Raw genomic sequence first — 15466 nt, 5'->3', positions numbered from 1 at the left:
GGTTAAGTAAAATTAATGCAACATATTTTAACTAGATAGGCGAAGTTTCATCATGACAGACTTTGATGTTGGCTTGACAAAGCCAGTCTGTAAGTTTGAAACTGTTTCATAAGCTTGAAGATAGTTTGAAGTTGAAAGACAGAAAGAAAGAAAGAAAGGGTGACAGACAGACAGACAGAAACACAGACAGACATTTACTGGTAGAAAGATAGATGACAGATAGAGTGATACAAGTAGAAAATCAGATAGAGTGAGAGTTACCCAAGTAGATAGATGGAGAGAATGTGCTATCAGTAGAAAGACAGAAGTAGTGAGAGAGTGATACAGGTAGATTGATAGGAAGATGGATGGAGATTGTGTGGCATTGACAGACAGACTGATAGATGAAGTGAGAGTCTCTGTTACAGGTACACTGACAGAGTGAGAGGGAGAGAAGAGGGGCTTCAGGCCAGGTGCACACAGGTGTGTGGGAGTTTTGACAGCTGGAGTTTGAAATCTTGAACATTCTGTGCCAGGCTCCGAACATTTCATCAATGTAAGTGAATAGGAGTTTTTGGGATATTTGATCTTCCGCTACGGGAAAACCATAAATCTGATCAGTTAATAAAAGATACAGCTTGATAAGTCAGAACAGCTTGAAAAACTGTGCTGAGTTTGGTGAATGTAGCTTGAAAGGTCTAGGGAATGGCAATGGGAATTTTGGCCAATATGAGCTTCTGTAACAGGAAAACCATAATTCTGATCAGTTAGAAAAGTCATAGCACACTAAGTCAGAACAGGCTGAAGGTGCGAGTTTGTAGCGAGTTTGGTGCATGTAGCTTGAAAGCTCTAGGAGGAGGAGCTTTTAGAAATTTTGGGTCTCATAATAATAATAATATTAATAATAATAATAATAATAATAATAATAATAATAATAAAAACAACAGAACAGAATGTTGGCTTTGTCAAGCCAACATAATTATTTAAAAAGAAAAAAGTAAGTAATAATTCTGTAGCACATTATTTTACAGAATGGTAAGTAACTAGTACTTAATAGGTAAGTATGTATGAGTATGTATGAAGTAGCTAGTAATAATAAGTAAATATGTGGTAAATATCTAGTATGTTATAGGTATGTATGTATGGAATGTATGGTAAGTAGCTTGCATTTAATGGGAAAATTTGTAGCAGGTAACTGGTACGTAATAGGGAAGTTTGCAGTAATTACAAGTATGGTACACACCAAATAGAACTTTACTGGATATAGTAACTTGTGTAAAAATGATCAGGTTTCTATAATGGTGCTTGGTGCCATAACGCAATATTTACCCAGAAGAGACAATATAATAGTTACTGTTTACACTTTATTTTTCAGTCCCATTTCAGTAGTGTCTAGTTCATGTAACTATTAAATTTGTCTGTCTGTGGTTATGATCTGAAAACCACAAAGATGAGAATGGTTATTAATTAAGTATCATGCACGAAATGCACTTTATTTTAGAGTCCTGTTACGACATTGTTATAAATGACCTACTAATAAATCTACAAATCAGAAGGAAGAGTACCAGTGGAGTAAAGAAAGTACTTACTTATTATTTTTCATGAGGTATGTATGTAATTACTGGATCAGTTTGGTAGTAATTCTGAGGTTAGTACTTACCTGGTATTCTTTTGCGTTGTATGTACTTACATTTTCAACTTGCAATGAATGCTCCAACTATTTCTTGTATGTACTACATAATTGCCTATTACCTATTAATTTCTGGGTAATTATTGCCTTATGGCAAGTACTACTACAGATAGTTTCACATAAGTTATTATATACTTGAATATCTCATACATATCAAACAATACTAATAATTTACCTACATATTTACCTACAAAATTTCCCTATTAAAACTTAATATTAAATCTCTATTGCATGTCAGATACCTACCACATTCTTGCCTATTACATACTAGGTATAAAAAATTAATTGCTATGAATTTAAGATGAATTAATCTTCAGTAACTGCATTATCCTGGTTAGAGGCACAGTGGCTCTAGAGCCTATCCTGGGAATACTGAGCATAAGGCGGGAACACACCCTGGATGGGACTCCAGTCCATCACGCACACAACTGCACACTCATTCATAGCTAGGGGTGTAGCCAATTCACCTACTGGCATATTTTTGAGAGGTGAGAGGAAACCCGAGCACGTGAAGCAAACCCACATGGACACAGGGAGAACATGCAAAACTCCACACAGACAGTAACCTGAGCTCAGGACTGAACTGGAGACCCTGGAGCTATGAGGCAGCAATGATATCCACTATGCCACAAAATAAATAAAAATATTAACCCTAACTATGAAACAAGTAAAAAAGTAGTTATATTATGAGCACTTACAGTTCTGTGCAAAAGTCACAGACCACTCTTTTGTTTTCATTCAAATGGCCATTCAGTAATTATGTTTAATTATTTGGTGGAAAACAATAATGCTTGGAAAATGTACAGTACAGTCAAACAGCCATGCAGTACTTATTTATGCAAGTCAATATTAAAGTTCAATATTATGAATAAAATATTTATAGATTTCGTACTGTTTTTACTTGTGAAGACCTTTGTGTGATTTATGAACAATAATGAACAATAATGAGGAGAAAATGTATTTAACAGGAAATCACACAAAAGTAATAAATAAGTAATGTTTAACTGAAAATATAATTAATTTACTGTACATTTTCCCATCATTATTGTTTGCCACCACATATTTAAGAATAAGTACTGAATAGCTATTTCATTGAAAACAAAAGGGTGATCTCTGACTTTTGGTACTTTTCTGTATGGTGTAACAGAAAACGATACAAATTGAGGTAGATTGAAGCAAGCAGCAGCATTTGAGGAATATTCCGACATTAATATCACAAAAATCTACAAACTGAGTAGATTATTTATTAGTTTTTGATTTAAAAAAGTCCAAATAGACTAGTGGGTTCAGACTAAAAATAAAAAAAAGGGGGGAAAAAGTATGAATAGCAGGTTTATATGTGAGGCCTGTGCTATAGTCATGTCTGAGATGTGAGCCTGAGAAGATATTTGTATGATGACAATTAAAAAATGTAAGCTTTTAATTGTAATTCTTTCCAGAAAGAGTTAATTCTGAGAACTGTGTTTCAGTAAACATTTCCCCTCAGATGTCTCATGTTACAGCAACAAACCTGAGCAGCCATGAAAGAAAACTCTGCTTTTAATTCTGGACATTCACCTCACTAGCCAGGGTCACAGTGCAAGCCTTACAGCTGTTCAATACTGACAACAGGACACTGGGTCTTAGAAGTCGTTTTTGTGAAAATTGCCATTTTCTTGGTGCTTGGTCATTATCCTCTTAGGCATTTAGCTGTGTGTGTTTTGTTAGAGGCATGATGAACAGAGCTATCACACGATCAGCCGGAGATGGCTGTCTTGATGGGGAGATATTTCAAAGTCACTCTCACCACACCAACAATAGCTATATAATCATAGCTAATCAGGGATAATGGATGGGAAGTGGCCACTTGGACTGAAGCACCATCTATCTTCCCCAAAGTCTGTACACACACACACACACACACACACACACAGAGTTAACTTCAATCTTCTATTAATAGAATTGTGCATGCCCCCACCTCCCCTTACTGAAGCCCAGAGGTGAGAATAAGGAAAGAGAGGAAGGAGGAGACATGGGGTTGTTTGGAGAACACTGAATGACTTCTGTTATCTTTGCCTCATTTGCTCAACTCACACACACGCACACAGACACTCACACACATGCGCACACACACACACACATACACATGAGGGCTAAGCCTACAAACTACTTACCATATTTCCCTCCCCAGCACCAACACTTCATACAAACCCCTTTCCTCCACACTCTCAATCTGTCAATCATTCTTTTTTTCAGCTCAAACAAATTACCAACCACTCTCTACTGTTTAATTGGAATGTCACATGAGAAATAGTTTCTATGTGCCCATATCCCTGCAGACAATTTCCTGCACTATGAGGAGTTAATGAATTATAGTCATGGTAATTAGATATTCTAAATATAAGAACAGGGTCTCATAATTGCACATGGCTGAAAATACAGCAGGGAAATAAGACTTGCAGGATGATCTGAATAGTGTTATTGTGATAAAGAGAGTGGAAATCTGTTTATAAGAAAGGTTTCTAAATTTCATTAAGACACTGAAACACCAATGATAGCCAGTTTAGTAATCAGATTTCTGCTGAAGCCTCTTGCAGTTGAAAAGCGTTCATTTCTCATCACTATTATCATCACACATAATCATCATCATTATCACTGCCAGTATAGTTTGTTTGAAGTCACTATAAATTTCTTTTAAAAATCTCAATGCCTTCAGAGAAACATCTCTAACCTGCAGGCAAAAACAGATAAATAAATAAAATCACACACACTAAAGTACTATAAGAGATGTCAAAACATCTTGTCATCCAAAATGAAAACCAGAGCACCCAAATCGATAAATATCTTTACACAGAATATTGAGCATCTGTTGTGTTTATGTTCTGTGTTTCTGCAGATCTGCTGGTGAGGAGCGAGCTGTCACGCTGAGTTAAGCTCCACTTCCTCCAGGTGTAAAACCAGACAGCCTACCCAGATGCTCACAGCTCATCGTATGTAACTCCAGCCCAGCACAGTGATGCCGCATCAAGCCAATCTCTACAGTCTGCGCTTTCATCCTCCTAACAGCTGATGTGCTGGGCTGATTTCAGGATGCGGAGAGATACAAACATGATGCAGACATCTCCAGTTAAGTCAATCTTAAGATAAAGATTAACTCAGAAGTGTAGTCTGCTTGAGCTACTACTACTCAAATTGAGTTGGATGACTGTGAAATGCAAACAGATGAAAAAGTGAGGCATGTGGAAAGTTTGAAGGATGTCTGAGGAGAGATGAATGATGAAATAAAATGGCAGCAAAAATAACCATAAAGAGACATCCAGGTGAAGAGAAAAGAAGCTCATCTCGCAGACAAAGCTCAGTTCCTACCTCCTCTGTGGGCCAGCACGCGCTCCTGTGGTGAGCCCCATCCCCCGGGAGCCTGTCGCTTCTTTGTCTGACGCGCGTATGTGTGTGTGCGTGCATGTGTGAGTATCCCAGTCCTGCCTCCTCAAAACGAGCATCCGCCGTCCCAGCCAACTCACACTCTCCCTCTCACACACAAGCATGCATGCAAGCCCTCTGCCTCTTTCCACCCTGATTATGTGGTTTCCTAGCGACAGCCAACGGGGGGTGCCTTTCGGAATTCCGGATGCAGAGCTGCGTGCTGATTGGACGATTGGATCTCCTCTAATGAAGATGAGGATAATGATTTTTATCCTTTTCCATAAGCATCACCAACCCCCTTAACAGAATTGAAGCAGCGGAGGATGGTGCTGCCAAATTGTAGGGACAAGGCCAATTCCAGGAGAGAGCTCACGGTAAATGTGATCCCGGGACACTATTTGATGTCTGGTGTTCAGGTTTCAGTCTGAGTGTCCCCGGTGTTTATGTCATAATTTGATGAGCTGTAATATGTGAAAGGGGAAGGGGCTGTGGCTAAATTAAGAATGGAAGATTAAACTATTTTTAGAAGGATAAGGAAATCCACACGGTTGCGCATAAATAATTTTTTTGCTCAGTGACATCTCCTCTTGCTTAACATCACTGCAATAGGTTTATGGCACCTGTGATGCAATTACAGACATGCTATTCCTTGAAAGAAGGACTGGCGAGAGTGCAGTGAACTCTCTCAAACTAACAGGTCAAGTTATTTTTTTTTTTGCGGGAATATCAATCAGTGTTGCACCGCACACTCAGTGGTCAATAATGGTTACTTTGAGGAGGTGTCTCAAATTGAAAATAATTATACAGGATACTCGTGACTTCAACTGAGGAAAGTGGATCTTGTTATAAGGGCTGGTAAATTGAACCACTTATTCTTTCTGAATTACATCTGCTAGTGTCACTGTGAAATTTCCTTCATATGTGAGGAAAATATCATATTGATTGCAGTCATGCAGACATATACGTCATTGATTGCAGTCTGCTTATTAGCATATAGATTAGCTGCTGGTGGAGGGAGATAAATTAGAACAGAGGAGTGTGGAAAGGATGATGGAGAGAGAGAGAGAGAGAGAGAGAGAGAGAATGGGTATATGGACAGAATCAAGAAGGGAGATGGAAATGAACATAGAGGAACAGAGAAAGGGAAGGGAAGAAAAAATGGAGAAATGATACAGAGAGAATAACTAATGAATAATATGATAAACCAAAAGCAAATGGATGTGAGCATTACAGGAGAGAGAGAAATTATAAACCAGGTATGGAAGCTGAACTGATAGAGGGAAAGTAACTAATGAATAATATGATAAACCAAAGGCAAACAGATGTGAGCTTTACAGGATAGAGAAAAATTATACACCAGGTATGGAAGCTGAAAGGAATGGGGGAAAAAGCAATAAACCTAAGATGTGAACAGAGAGAGAGAGAGAGAGAGAGAGAGAGAGAGAGGACTGGAGAAAAAGTGGAAAGGAATGAGAAAAAAATAAAGACAAAAAAGCAATCTAAGGAGAGTGAGAGAAGGATGGGGAGGTAGGTAAAGGGATGAAGAGATGATGAGAGAAGGCATAGAGACAGAGATGAGGCTGCAGGATGAGATGGGATGGGGGAGTGCTGTCTGTCTGCTCTGGGTTTGATCCACATTAGTTACCCACTCAGCCAGTCAGCGCGAGTGTGTGGGGGAAGGGAGGACATCATGGTAGACAAAACACAGAGACATGGAGAAATAGCCAGTTCTGTTTTTGCTATCTTTGGACTTGCCATCACAGTGTAGGTAGTAAGTTAGTGAAATTGTACTGAAGATACAATTAAAGCCTTAAATCCCCTCATTAGGGATTGCACCATGAGTCGTGCCATGTTTGTTACTGGTGATGTAGCAGACTGATGATGATGTGCTCTTAAGTGGTGCTAATTCACGCTAATGATGATCACTGGTGCTGAGCTCTTTACTCACGTCACTGCAACATTTCAGACACTCTGTGTGCCTACTTTAATGTTCATCTCAGGCCATGGCTTTCATCATATATGAAAAGCTTGTTTATGAAGAGCAGGTCATGGATAGGCCGTGACATGGACAAGTGTGATGTAAGCCATAGTGAAATCAAAATGATTCATTGCTTGCTGACTCTTTTATTATATTGTACATAAGGAAAAAAAAAACACAACAGGGCATACTGTTACAGGAAAATTATCCATGGCAGTGTGGTGTGATGCAGAATCCAACATCCCAACAGCATGTCCCAAAGTGTTTTATTCTTCTTATACCATGGTGATATGCCAACTATTAAATTTTTTAAAATTTATTAATGAATTACACACCATGCTTTTTAAACATTCATAGTCATATTTAATGTTGTGGATTTAAGCTTAGTTCCTGTTATCAGTTTTACAGTATCACTTTATAGCAGCTATAAACAATATTTCCCCCATCAGCCTCTCTATTTTCTCTCTCTTGAAGATACTAAGAGAAAAAATGCAGCTTGTCATGTTACTGAGAAACCAGAACGTGCAAAGTCCTCTGTCCTGAGGACTCTCCCATGGAGGAAACCTTACTGACTGCTACCAAGCACTGACACCCAAGACTTCTTCTATAAATGTTAAATAAATGTCTCTTAACAGAAAACTTCACCATATCAATGAGTACAGGTTTTTTCTGTGCACAACAACTATAGAAATGGTTATGTCTTAGAACAAGCACGGTAATATTTGAATTACAGCCAGCACTATTGTCAGAGCTGTGCTGTTATAGAAAATTAATCAACACTTTCTGTCCAATCAGATTCAAGAATTCAAAAATGCTGTGGTATAAACTGGCATAATGGACCAGTAAATGTTTTATAGTGTATATTATAAAATTTTTTAAATGTTCTGTAATGCATATTATTATATTATAGACAACTGATAGACCCTTGATTGGACAATCACTTTTTCTTGACTTTTTAATTGGGCAATAGTATGTGTTTTTGGATCTATGGGAAGAGTCCCCATGCCTCACTTTGCCCCAGGGCCCCTTGAGGCTTAGTTAATTGCTATCCCCCTGCTTCCTTACTCAGTAGGAATTGGAGCTTATACAGTCAGAGAAATGTATTCTCAAGCGAATTTGTGGATCTCATGGGAGCCAGAGATCAATGTAGGGGAGCTTGATGGAGTCTGGATGAGAAAGCCATGAATAAAGTATACCCTGAGATGGGTTACCAGAGGCCTCCTCATTTTTATTAATGCTGACTAGATTATAACGAGCACTAACAAGATCCTATGGACCTCAGAACCTGGTGGAAGGACCGCTAGGGTGGATGCTTCATAGCCAGAACTGCTTCAATGATAATGATGGCACAGTCCATTGTGAACAGTATCCAACCATGTGATGACGTTTTTAAAAATTTATATTGTGTGTCACATGGAAACACTTCTATAGAGCAGTTCTGTATGTCTATATTGTTCTAATATTTAGATATGCAGTAAATTGATTATTCTTCTCTTCCAACCAGTGATGAATTCTCGTTCTCTATTCTGTGTTTCGTACATTATGAATTTCAAGTAACCTTAGACAAAAAAACAAAGACAAAAACATATTCCTGACATTTCTGCTGTCACCATAAAAATCTTAGACATTTGGGTTTCTTTTTAGTACTTCTCATGGTCAGTAGAGCTGTTCTGCCACTAGCCTTCCCAGGTTTCCCAGGACAGCAGCACACATTTCACAAATGCTGGCTGACACAAGCACTTGTGCTGGCTGCAATACCTTGGAAAATGTCAGCCAATGTTCTTTGAGTGTGAAGCCTCCGTTGTTAATGTCAGAGCGCTGGGATGCATGGAGAGCAGAGCACTGCTGTAGCCCAATAAGAGAATGTAAACATTGGAGCAGGAAGATCCTGTCAGTTAAACAGCAGCCAGAGGACACAAGGTGTAGACACTACTGATTGGTCTACCGCTGGGAATGTGTGACATTTGCACTTCTCTTCTGATGCCCTGTTGCCATGCATTCAAAGAGATCTTATTTTTACAATTTTGATCTCTCTCTCTGTTTCTCTGTCTGTCTGCCTCTCTCTCTCTCTCTCTCTCTCTCTCTCTCTCTCTTGCATTGATTTAGTCTTTGACCCCAGGTTAAAAGATAGACATTTGAACTCCTAATTCCTTCATGTAGTCTACAGTTAGTGCACAAAGCCTGAGTCCCTCTGCAATTAACCTTCAGTCTCTCTCACTGAGCTTCTCGGCCATGACGCCATGAGCTCAGTGAGATTATTAGATAAAAGCACTTTCAGTGGAGAACTGCAGTGGAAAAGAATGGAAGCCTGGCTACATCCAGCATAAATCAGTGATTCAAATTACATTTTATACAGATGTGCTGCACTACCTAAACAATCAGCAGATCAACTGACATATTTTTGCATAAGAAATGAATATGACGTAAAAAGAACAAGGCTAAGATTAAATCTAAGTAGTTTCTTCTAGGTCCCTACATATAACTTCAACAGAACCTGTTGGTCCAGATACAAAATACCTGCTTTAATAAAGTGCAGTTGTTTTTTGGTGGATTGGCAGGGTCAAGGCATATTTCTAATTCTTTTCAAGCTGAGTTGTAATTTGGCTTCAAACCCACTTCAGTATTGCCAGAGAAAATATATCAACATTCAGTAGGACTAGTGCATCATGGTCTTTTGGATGCAATGGATTCAACCTGGAGTACTATGCGTTTACAGTGCTATAGGCATGATGGGACCCGGCCATGACCCCTGATGCTAGCCATGTGGCTGTCTCACACATAGGGCTTAAAGGATTCCAACTTTCAAATAACTCAGCATCAACCTCATAATCTGGAAATGTTGCTACTGTCCCATTCGCTCTCAGTATCTCTATATACAGAGGTGCAAAGACTGATCTAGAAACCTCAGCACATCCTGATCTCTTCTCCATGCATGAAGAAGCAGGAGCATATACCATGGTCTGATGTGAGCTTTAGGATCTAAGAGAGGCATATCTACTCCAAAATAGTGACTTCCCAGAAGTGGGTCACTTGCATCACAGCTCCAATGACATCCATCAAACTGTCAGATTTGGTGAGCTCGCTCCTTTCAAAAGAGCCTGGAAGCATGCTGGCACTCGTCGAGAAAACAAACACACGCACTTACACACACATACATATATGCACACACATACTCCATGAGTACCCTAGAGCCAGGTTTATGGAAATGAAAAGTCCTATACATAAACCAAGACTGACCTACCTTTAGCTTAAGCCTTAGGCCTTGTCTGTCCCTCCCTGGGTTTGATTTCTTCCTCCTCTCCTGCTCTCCTACACCATTTCTGGGCTGTTCTCTTGCTGTACACTCGCCACAAACCAGAGACAGCAGCAGGAGGGGGTTGGTGAGGGGAATCCAGGCATTAGCATTCCTAAGGTCACATGGGACCCAATTCCAGCCAATCAATGGGCATAATGTAGCACTACGGTCCACCCATTCCTCCGAAACCCCTCCTTCTTCCTCCTGTCCTCTGTGCCTGTCAGTCCAGCAGCACTGCTAGTCTGTGGAAGTCACCATAGCAACACAAAGAGATTTAACCCTTGCATGGCGCTTTTATGGCGCCTTGCTTGAAATGAGCAAGCTTTGATGGGCCATGCAAATGCATTGAGGACATGCAAAATAAACACTTCTGCTATGGAGAATACAAAAAATATTCAAAGGATTTTTTTTTTACCTTATAAAAGTGGGATGTTTCTATGGATAAATTTCATGTTTACTAAATTATATCAGCCTGAGTCTATATACTCTCATCTTTTTTTTTAACATATGTTTTTACATATTTGATTTAATAGTAGAAATCAAATGTCTATTGTTACAACATGGTCAGAATGAACACATGAAGCATGGAATTGGAGCTTTAATGCCACAGCACAGTCATTTTATATGCATTGCTGCACATTTTAAACTGCTTGAATATAATTTGTAAGTGGTGTTTAATATGACTATGTAATACTGATAAATGTCACAATACAATACAATACTTTTCTCAGATCTCATTTTAAAATTTCTACTCACAGTAAAAAGTAGCTCATAGAACATTTAAATATATTTTTGTACTGATTGTTTAATTTCTCCACCTTTACTGTGCTGTCATTTAGTTGTTAAGTATAATTCTATAATTATAATTATAATTCAATGTGCTGGCACTTTTCTGGCACACTTTAAGTGATATATATTATGTGCCTTGAGATGATATTTTTGCTATGTCGGGGTTATGAAAGTCATTTGTTTAATAAAATCTGTAAGGCTAAAGAACTTGTTTGACAAGGACCAGATACAAAAAAATGACAAATGGTAATGAAGACAATATTAATACAATTCCCATAATTCCTCAGCAATAATGCAGATTGTTTTATTCTGCATTATCATACACTTTGACATGTGATATAAGGGAGTGTGGCCTACAATTTGCATTTGGAGGAGGGGCTGCTTGTACTGTGTGTTTCAATGTATGCAAATATATTCAAATAATGGGGTATAAAGATCACACTAAAATGCAGGCTTTGGGGTCTGAGGGTTAAGCTGATTGGTCGAAGGGCTAATTTTATCTTATTTGATTGGTCCTAAGGGCGATGGCCTTGTGTGTCTGTGTTTATGTGTATGAGGGGGAGGTGTGAGACATTTAAAAAAATCTCCACTATGACCTAATGTCTGTCTGTGCGGAAATGTGTGTGTGTGTTACAGGAGATTTTGCTATGCGTATTACTTCCTTAAATCATTTTTGTTATCCATCCAAAAGTGAGGTGAAAAAAATCAGGCACTCAAAGAAGAAACTTAATTTTCCACATTATTTCTTCAAATAATTGGAACTGAAAGTGTGCAAAGTCACACCAGCAAACGTTAGCCTACAGCATTAATTAATTCCAAAAAATAAAACATTTTTATTTGCTGTGCTAACTCCTCCTTTTTACTTGATAATATTCTTAGACCCTGACCTGTTTATACTAGCATGAGGATATAGTTTTGATGGAGACTACAAAATTGCTCTGGAAAGGGTATCTTCCAAATGTTGTAAATGTACATATATATGTACATGTAAATGCATTTTACCTCACAATCCAAATTGCACCACAACAGGAATAGCTGAATTCTCCAGCTGAATAAAAGTCAATAAATATAAAATGGAAATAAAGGACTGCAGTCATCACTATGGTAATGCTGAATAATTCATCTGTAATATTCTGTTTGACCAGTACTTAATTATATAGTCCCCAACAGCTCCCCAGATACTGGGCTTCCGGACACAGTGATCCGCTGCCTTAACCTCCTTTCCAGTAAGGCAGTAATTCCCATAGGCCCCGTGGTGGGAGGCTGGGGGCATTCGCCACAGGATCACATGTCACCTGCATGGTAGATTTGATAGTCGTCAACTGGAGGAGCAATGGGCCTCCAAATTGACGTGAGCATCATATTATGTGGGGATGTAATAGAGTATGCATAATTCATAGAAAACCAGATGAAATATTTATAGGGGTGAGGGGTCTCTGTGCACCATGCTCATCCCACTGGTACAGTCATGCTGCTGAGAAATGTCTTCTGCGATGCTGAGGGTCTTTTCTTTATATGCTTAACAGTCTTTGATTAAGTGGCAAGGTTTGAATATCATATTAACATTTTAACAAGAGAAACAGATGCTGATAATAATAAAAATGAAAAAGGAAAAAAAAATTGTATGGGTATGTACATGCATTGAACAACAGCCAAGACTTTCACCTTATTGACCTTAAAGAAAAAAACACCAGCGCAAAGGCTGGATTGTTTAAGTCACTTGCATACAAAGCATTACTCTGCTTAAAAAAAAAGCATTACTCATTCATACAAATCAGCTTGCTCCATGCTAAGGGCAGGTATTACCTACATTTTCTCTTGAATCTGAATGGTAGTGTGACTGGAAGGACCAAAAGTAGGTCAGTGGCTTTATACACTGTATACAGACTGCCATCTAATGGTAATAGCATTGAGTTCATTTCACATAGAGTGAGAAATTTTTTTTAAGGTTTTTCAAACCATCTAGTTTGAACTGAGTATTTAAAATGATCTAAATCCTTCTAACTCAAGACACTACATAATTTTTTCAAATTATAAATTTTTTAATACCCGTTTTAGGTACTGAATACAATCACGGTATATTGGGTCATTGCAGCAGTATAAATGTCACATAAGATGGCTTTTTTTAAATAGGCAACCAAATCAGTGTTGTCTTCTGAGAAATGAGTTTTCTTCATTAGATTCATCTGCTCACCATCCAATTTTTAATGATTTAATCTTTTCTAGCCTTTTAGTCATTTTTCTTTCTGCTACATACAATCTGATCTGATCCCCTACTAGTACTTTTCCATTTCCTCTTCCATATCTTTTATCTTGAGAAGCTAAAGTATGTTTATACAGTGGAATTAAGACAGCTCATGCTGTTGCCAGAGACCAAAGGAATGGAGAATAGATACCCCACTCAGCTAAGAATTTGTGTTCATGCAGAGAGGTTGCTTGCTTGTTGTCACTGAGGCAGGTCTGTGCAACTACATTTTATTTTATTAGATGCAGGGGGTAAAGAAGAAAAAAATAACAGCACCTCTTATCAAACACACATATAACATTCACACCTTTCAACAATGATGATGTTGATGTTACCACAAGTATGGTAACATCATAGTGAGGGTCCTCTTCAGTGTCTACTTAATCACATTATTACATGGGGACATGGTGATTATTACATAACTGATCCAGTGAGAATTTCATTAAAGTACGTGTATTAGATCGTTTTCTTATTGATGTTATTTGCTTCTTATTTCATAGCAGCTAAATAGCAGCTTCTTATTTTATGCTACACTTTTAAACATTGTAAGTTTTAGACCTCAGTTATAGATAAAATAAAATAAAATAAAATCATTGTCATTGGAGCTAGAGTATATTAAACAATCTGGCGCTAACATGTATGTAACAAGGATGACTATAAGTTACACACAACTTAGGCCTATATGTAAGCATATAGAGGGCTACACTCACTGTCTACTTTATTAGGAACACCTGTACACCTGCACATTCATGCAGCTATCTAATCAGCCAATCATGTGGCAGCAGTGCAATGCAAAAAATTATGCAGATACAGGTAATGAGCTTCACTTAATGTTCACATCAAACATCAGAATGAAGAAAATCTATGCCTTTTTTTAACCATGGCATGGCTGTTGGTACCAGACGGGTTTGAGTATTTCAGAAACTGCTGATCTCCTGGGACTTTCACACACAACAGTCTCTAGAGTTTACACAGAATGGCGCAAAAAACAAAAAACATCCTGTGTGCTGCCACATGGTTGGCTGATTAGATAATTACATGCATGTGCAGGTGTACAGGTGTTCCTAATAAAGTGGATGGTGAGTGTATATGTCTATAAGTAAGCATATACATGGGTGTTTCTGCATAACAGAGGTGGTAAAATTAACTAGCATACTGCTAATAATTGCTAATTTACAGCCCCCTCTGAAAGTATTGGAACACCAGGTGATAACAGAAACATCGTGAGAGCTGTAAAGAAAAATCCAAAGACATCAGTCAGTGACATCACCAGCAACCTCTACAGGGCAGGGCTGAAGGTATCACAACCCACCTTTCAAAGAAGACTTCAAGGGTAGAAATATAGAGGCCATACCACAAGATGCAAACAACACATCAGCTGTAAGAATCTGAAGGCCAGACTGGAATTCGCAAAGAAATAGAGAGATGAGCCACAAAGGTTCTGGAACCAATATTAACCTCTACCAAAGTGATAGAATGGCCAAAGTGTGGAGGAAGAAAGGATTCACCTCCTAAAGAGGAGACTGAAGGCAGAATCCCCCCATAACAAACAACAACTGAAAGAAGCTATTGTACAAGCCTGGAAAAGCATCACAAAAGAAGAATGTAACAGTTTGGTGATGTCAGTGGGTCACTGGCTTGATGCAGTTATTGCAAGCAAGGGCTATGTAACCAAATATTAAGTGTTATTTACTTTAATTAACTTTAAGACTATCTGTTCCAGTACTGTTTCTCACCTAATCTAGATGTAAATATCAGGAAATGAAAGCTGACATTCTCATATTCATCTTTTGATCTCAAACCCAATTCAATGCATAGCAAAAACAAAAGAATTGGAACAAAAAAACTGTTCCAATACTTTCGGAGGGGACATCTGTAAATGGTATTATGGAGTGGTGAAAATACACTACATTCTCTACTTTTCAAGTTCTTTTTCCAATTAAAGTTACAGAAGCCCAGTAGCAAATGCTTATTGCCTGAAAGCTATATATTTTTTCTGAGAGTGTACCCGATGATCGCTCCATCTCTAGTGACGTGAAAATTTGTGTCAGGTTGAAAACTGCCGGAAGCTTTTGCAGGCAGCCACCA

General features: G+C 38.3%; 1 protein-coding gene across 3 annotated transcripts in view; it reads right to left on the bottom strand.

Annotated features, from left to right (window-relative positions):
• The window catches only part of phc2b (polyhomeotic homolog 2b (Drosophila)), a 30079-nt gene extending 19563 nt beyond the window's left edge, over nucleotides 1-10516 (bottom strand). Inside the window, exon 1 of one of the 3 annotated variants that reach the window (XM_034297989.2) lies at nucleotides 10291-10516. Coding sequence is in view for 1 of the 3 variants with exons in the window: in XM_026921042.3 (XP_026776843.1) it covers nucleotides 5015-5193 (179 nt within the window). In the remaining 2 variants the exon portion in view is untranslated. Of the gene's footprint in view, nucleotides 1-5014; nucleotides 6179-10290 lie in introns of those variants that run through there. The other 2 variants (XM_034297980.2, XM_026921042.3) reach the window with 2 other exon arrangements.
• Nucleotides 10517-15466: the final 4950 nt, after the last annotated feature.

The sequence above is a fragment of the Pangasianodon hypophthalmus genome, chromosome 2 (assembly GCF_027358585.1).
Source record: "Pangasianodon hypophthalmus isolate fPanHyp1 chromosome 2, fPanHyp1.pri, whole genome shotgun sequence".
NCBI lineage: Eukaryota > Metazoa > Chordata > Actinopteri > Siluriformes > Pangasiidae > Pangasianodon > Pangasianodon hypophthalmus.
Note: the sequence above shows the minus strand (reverse complement) of the source record. Positions and strands in the feature narration are given on the sequence as shown.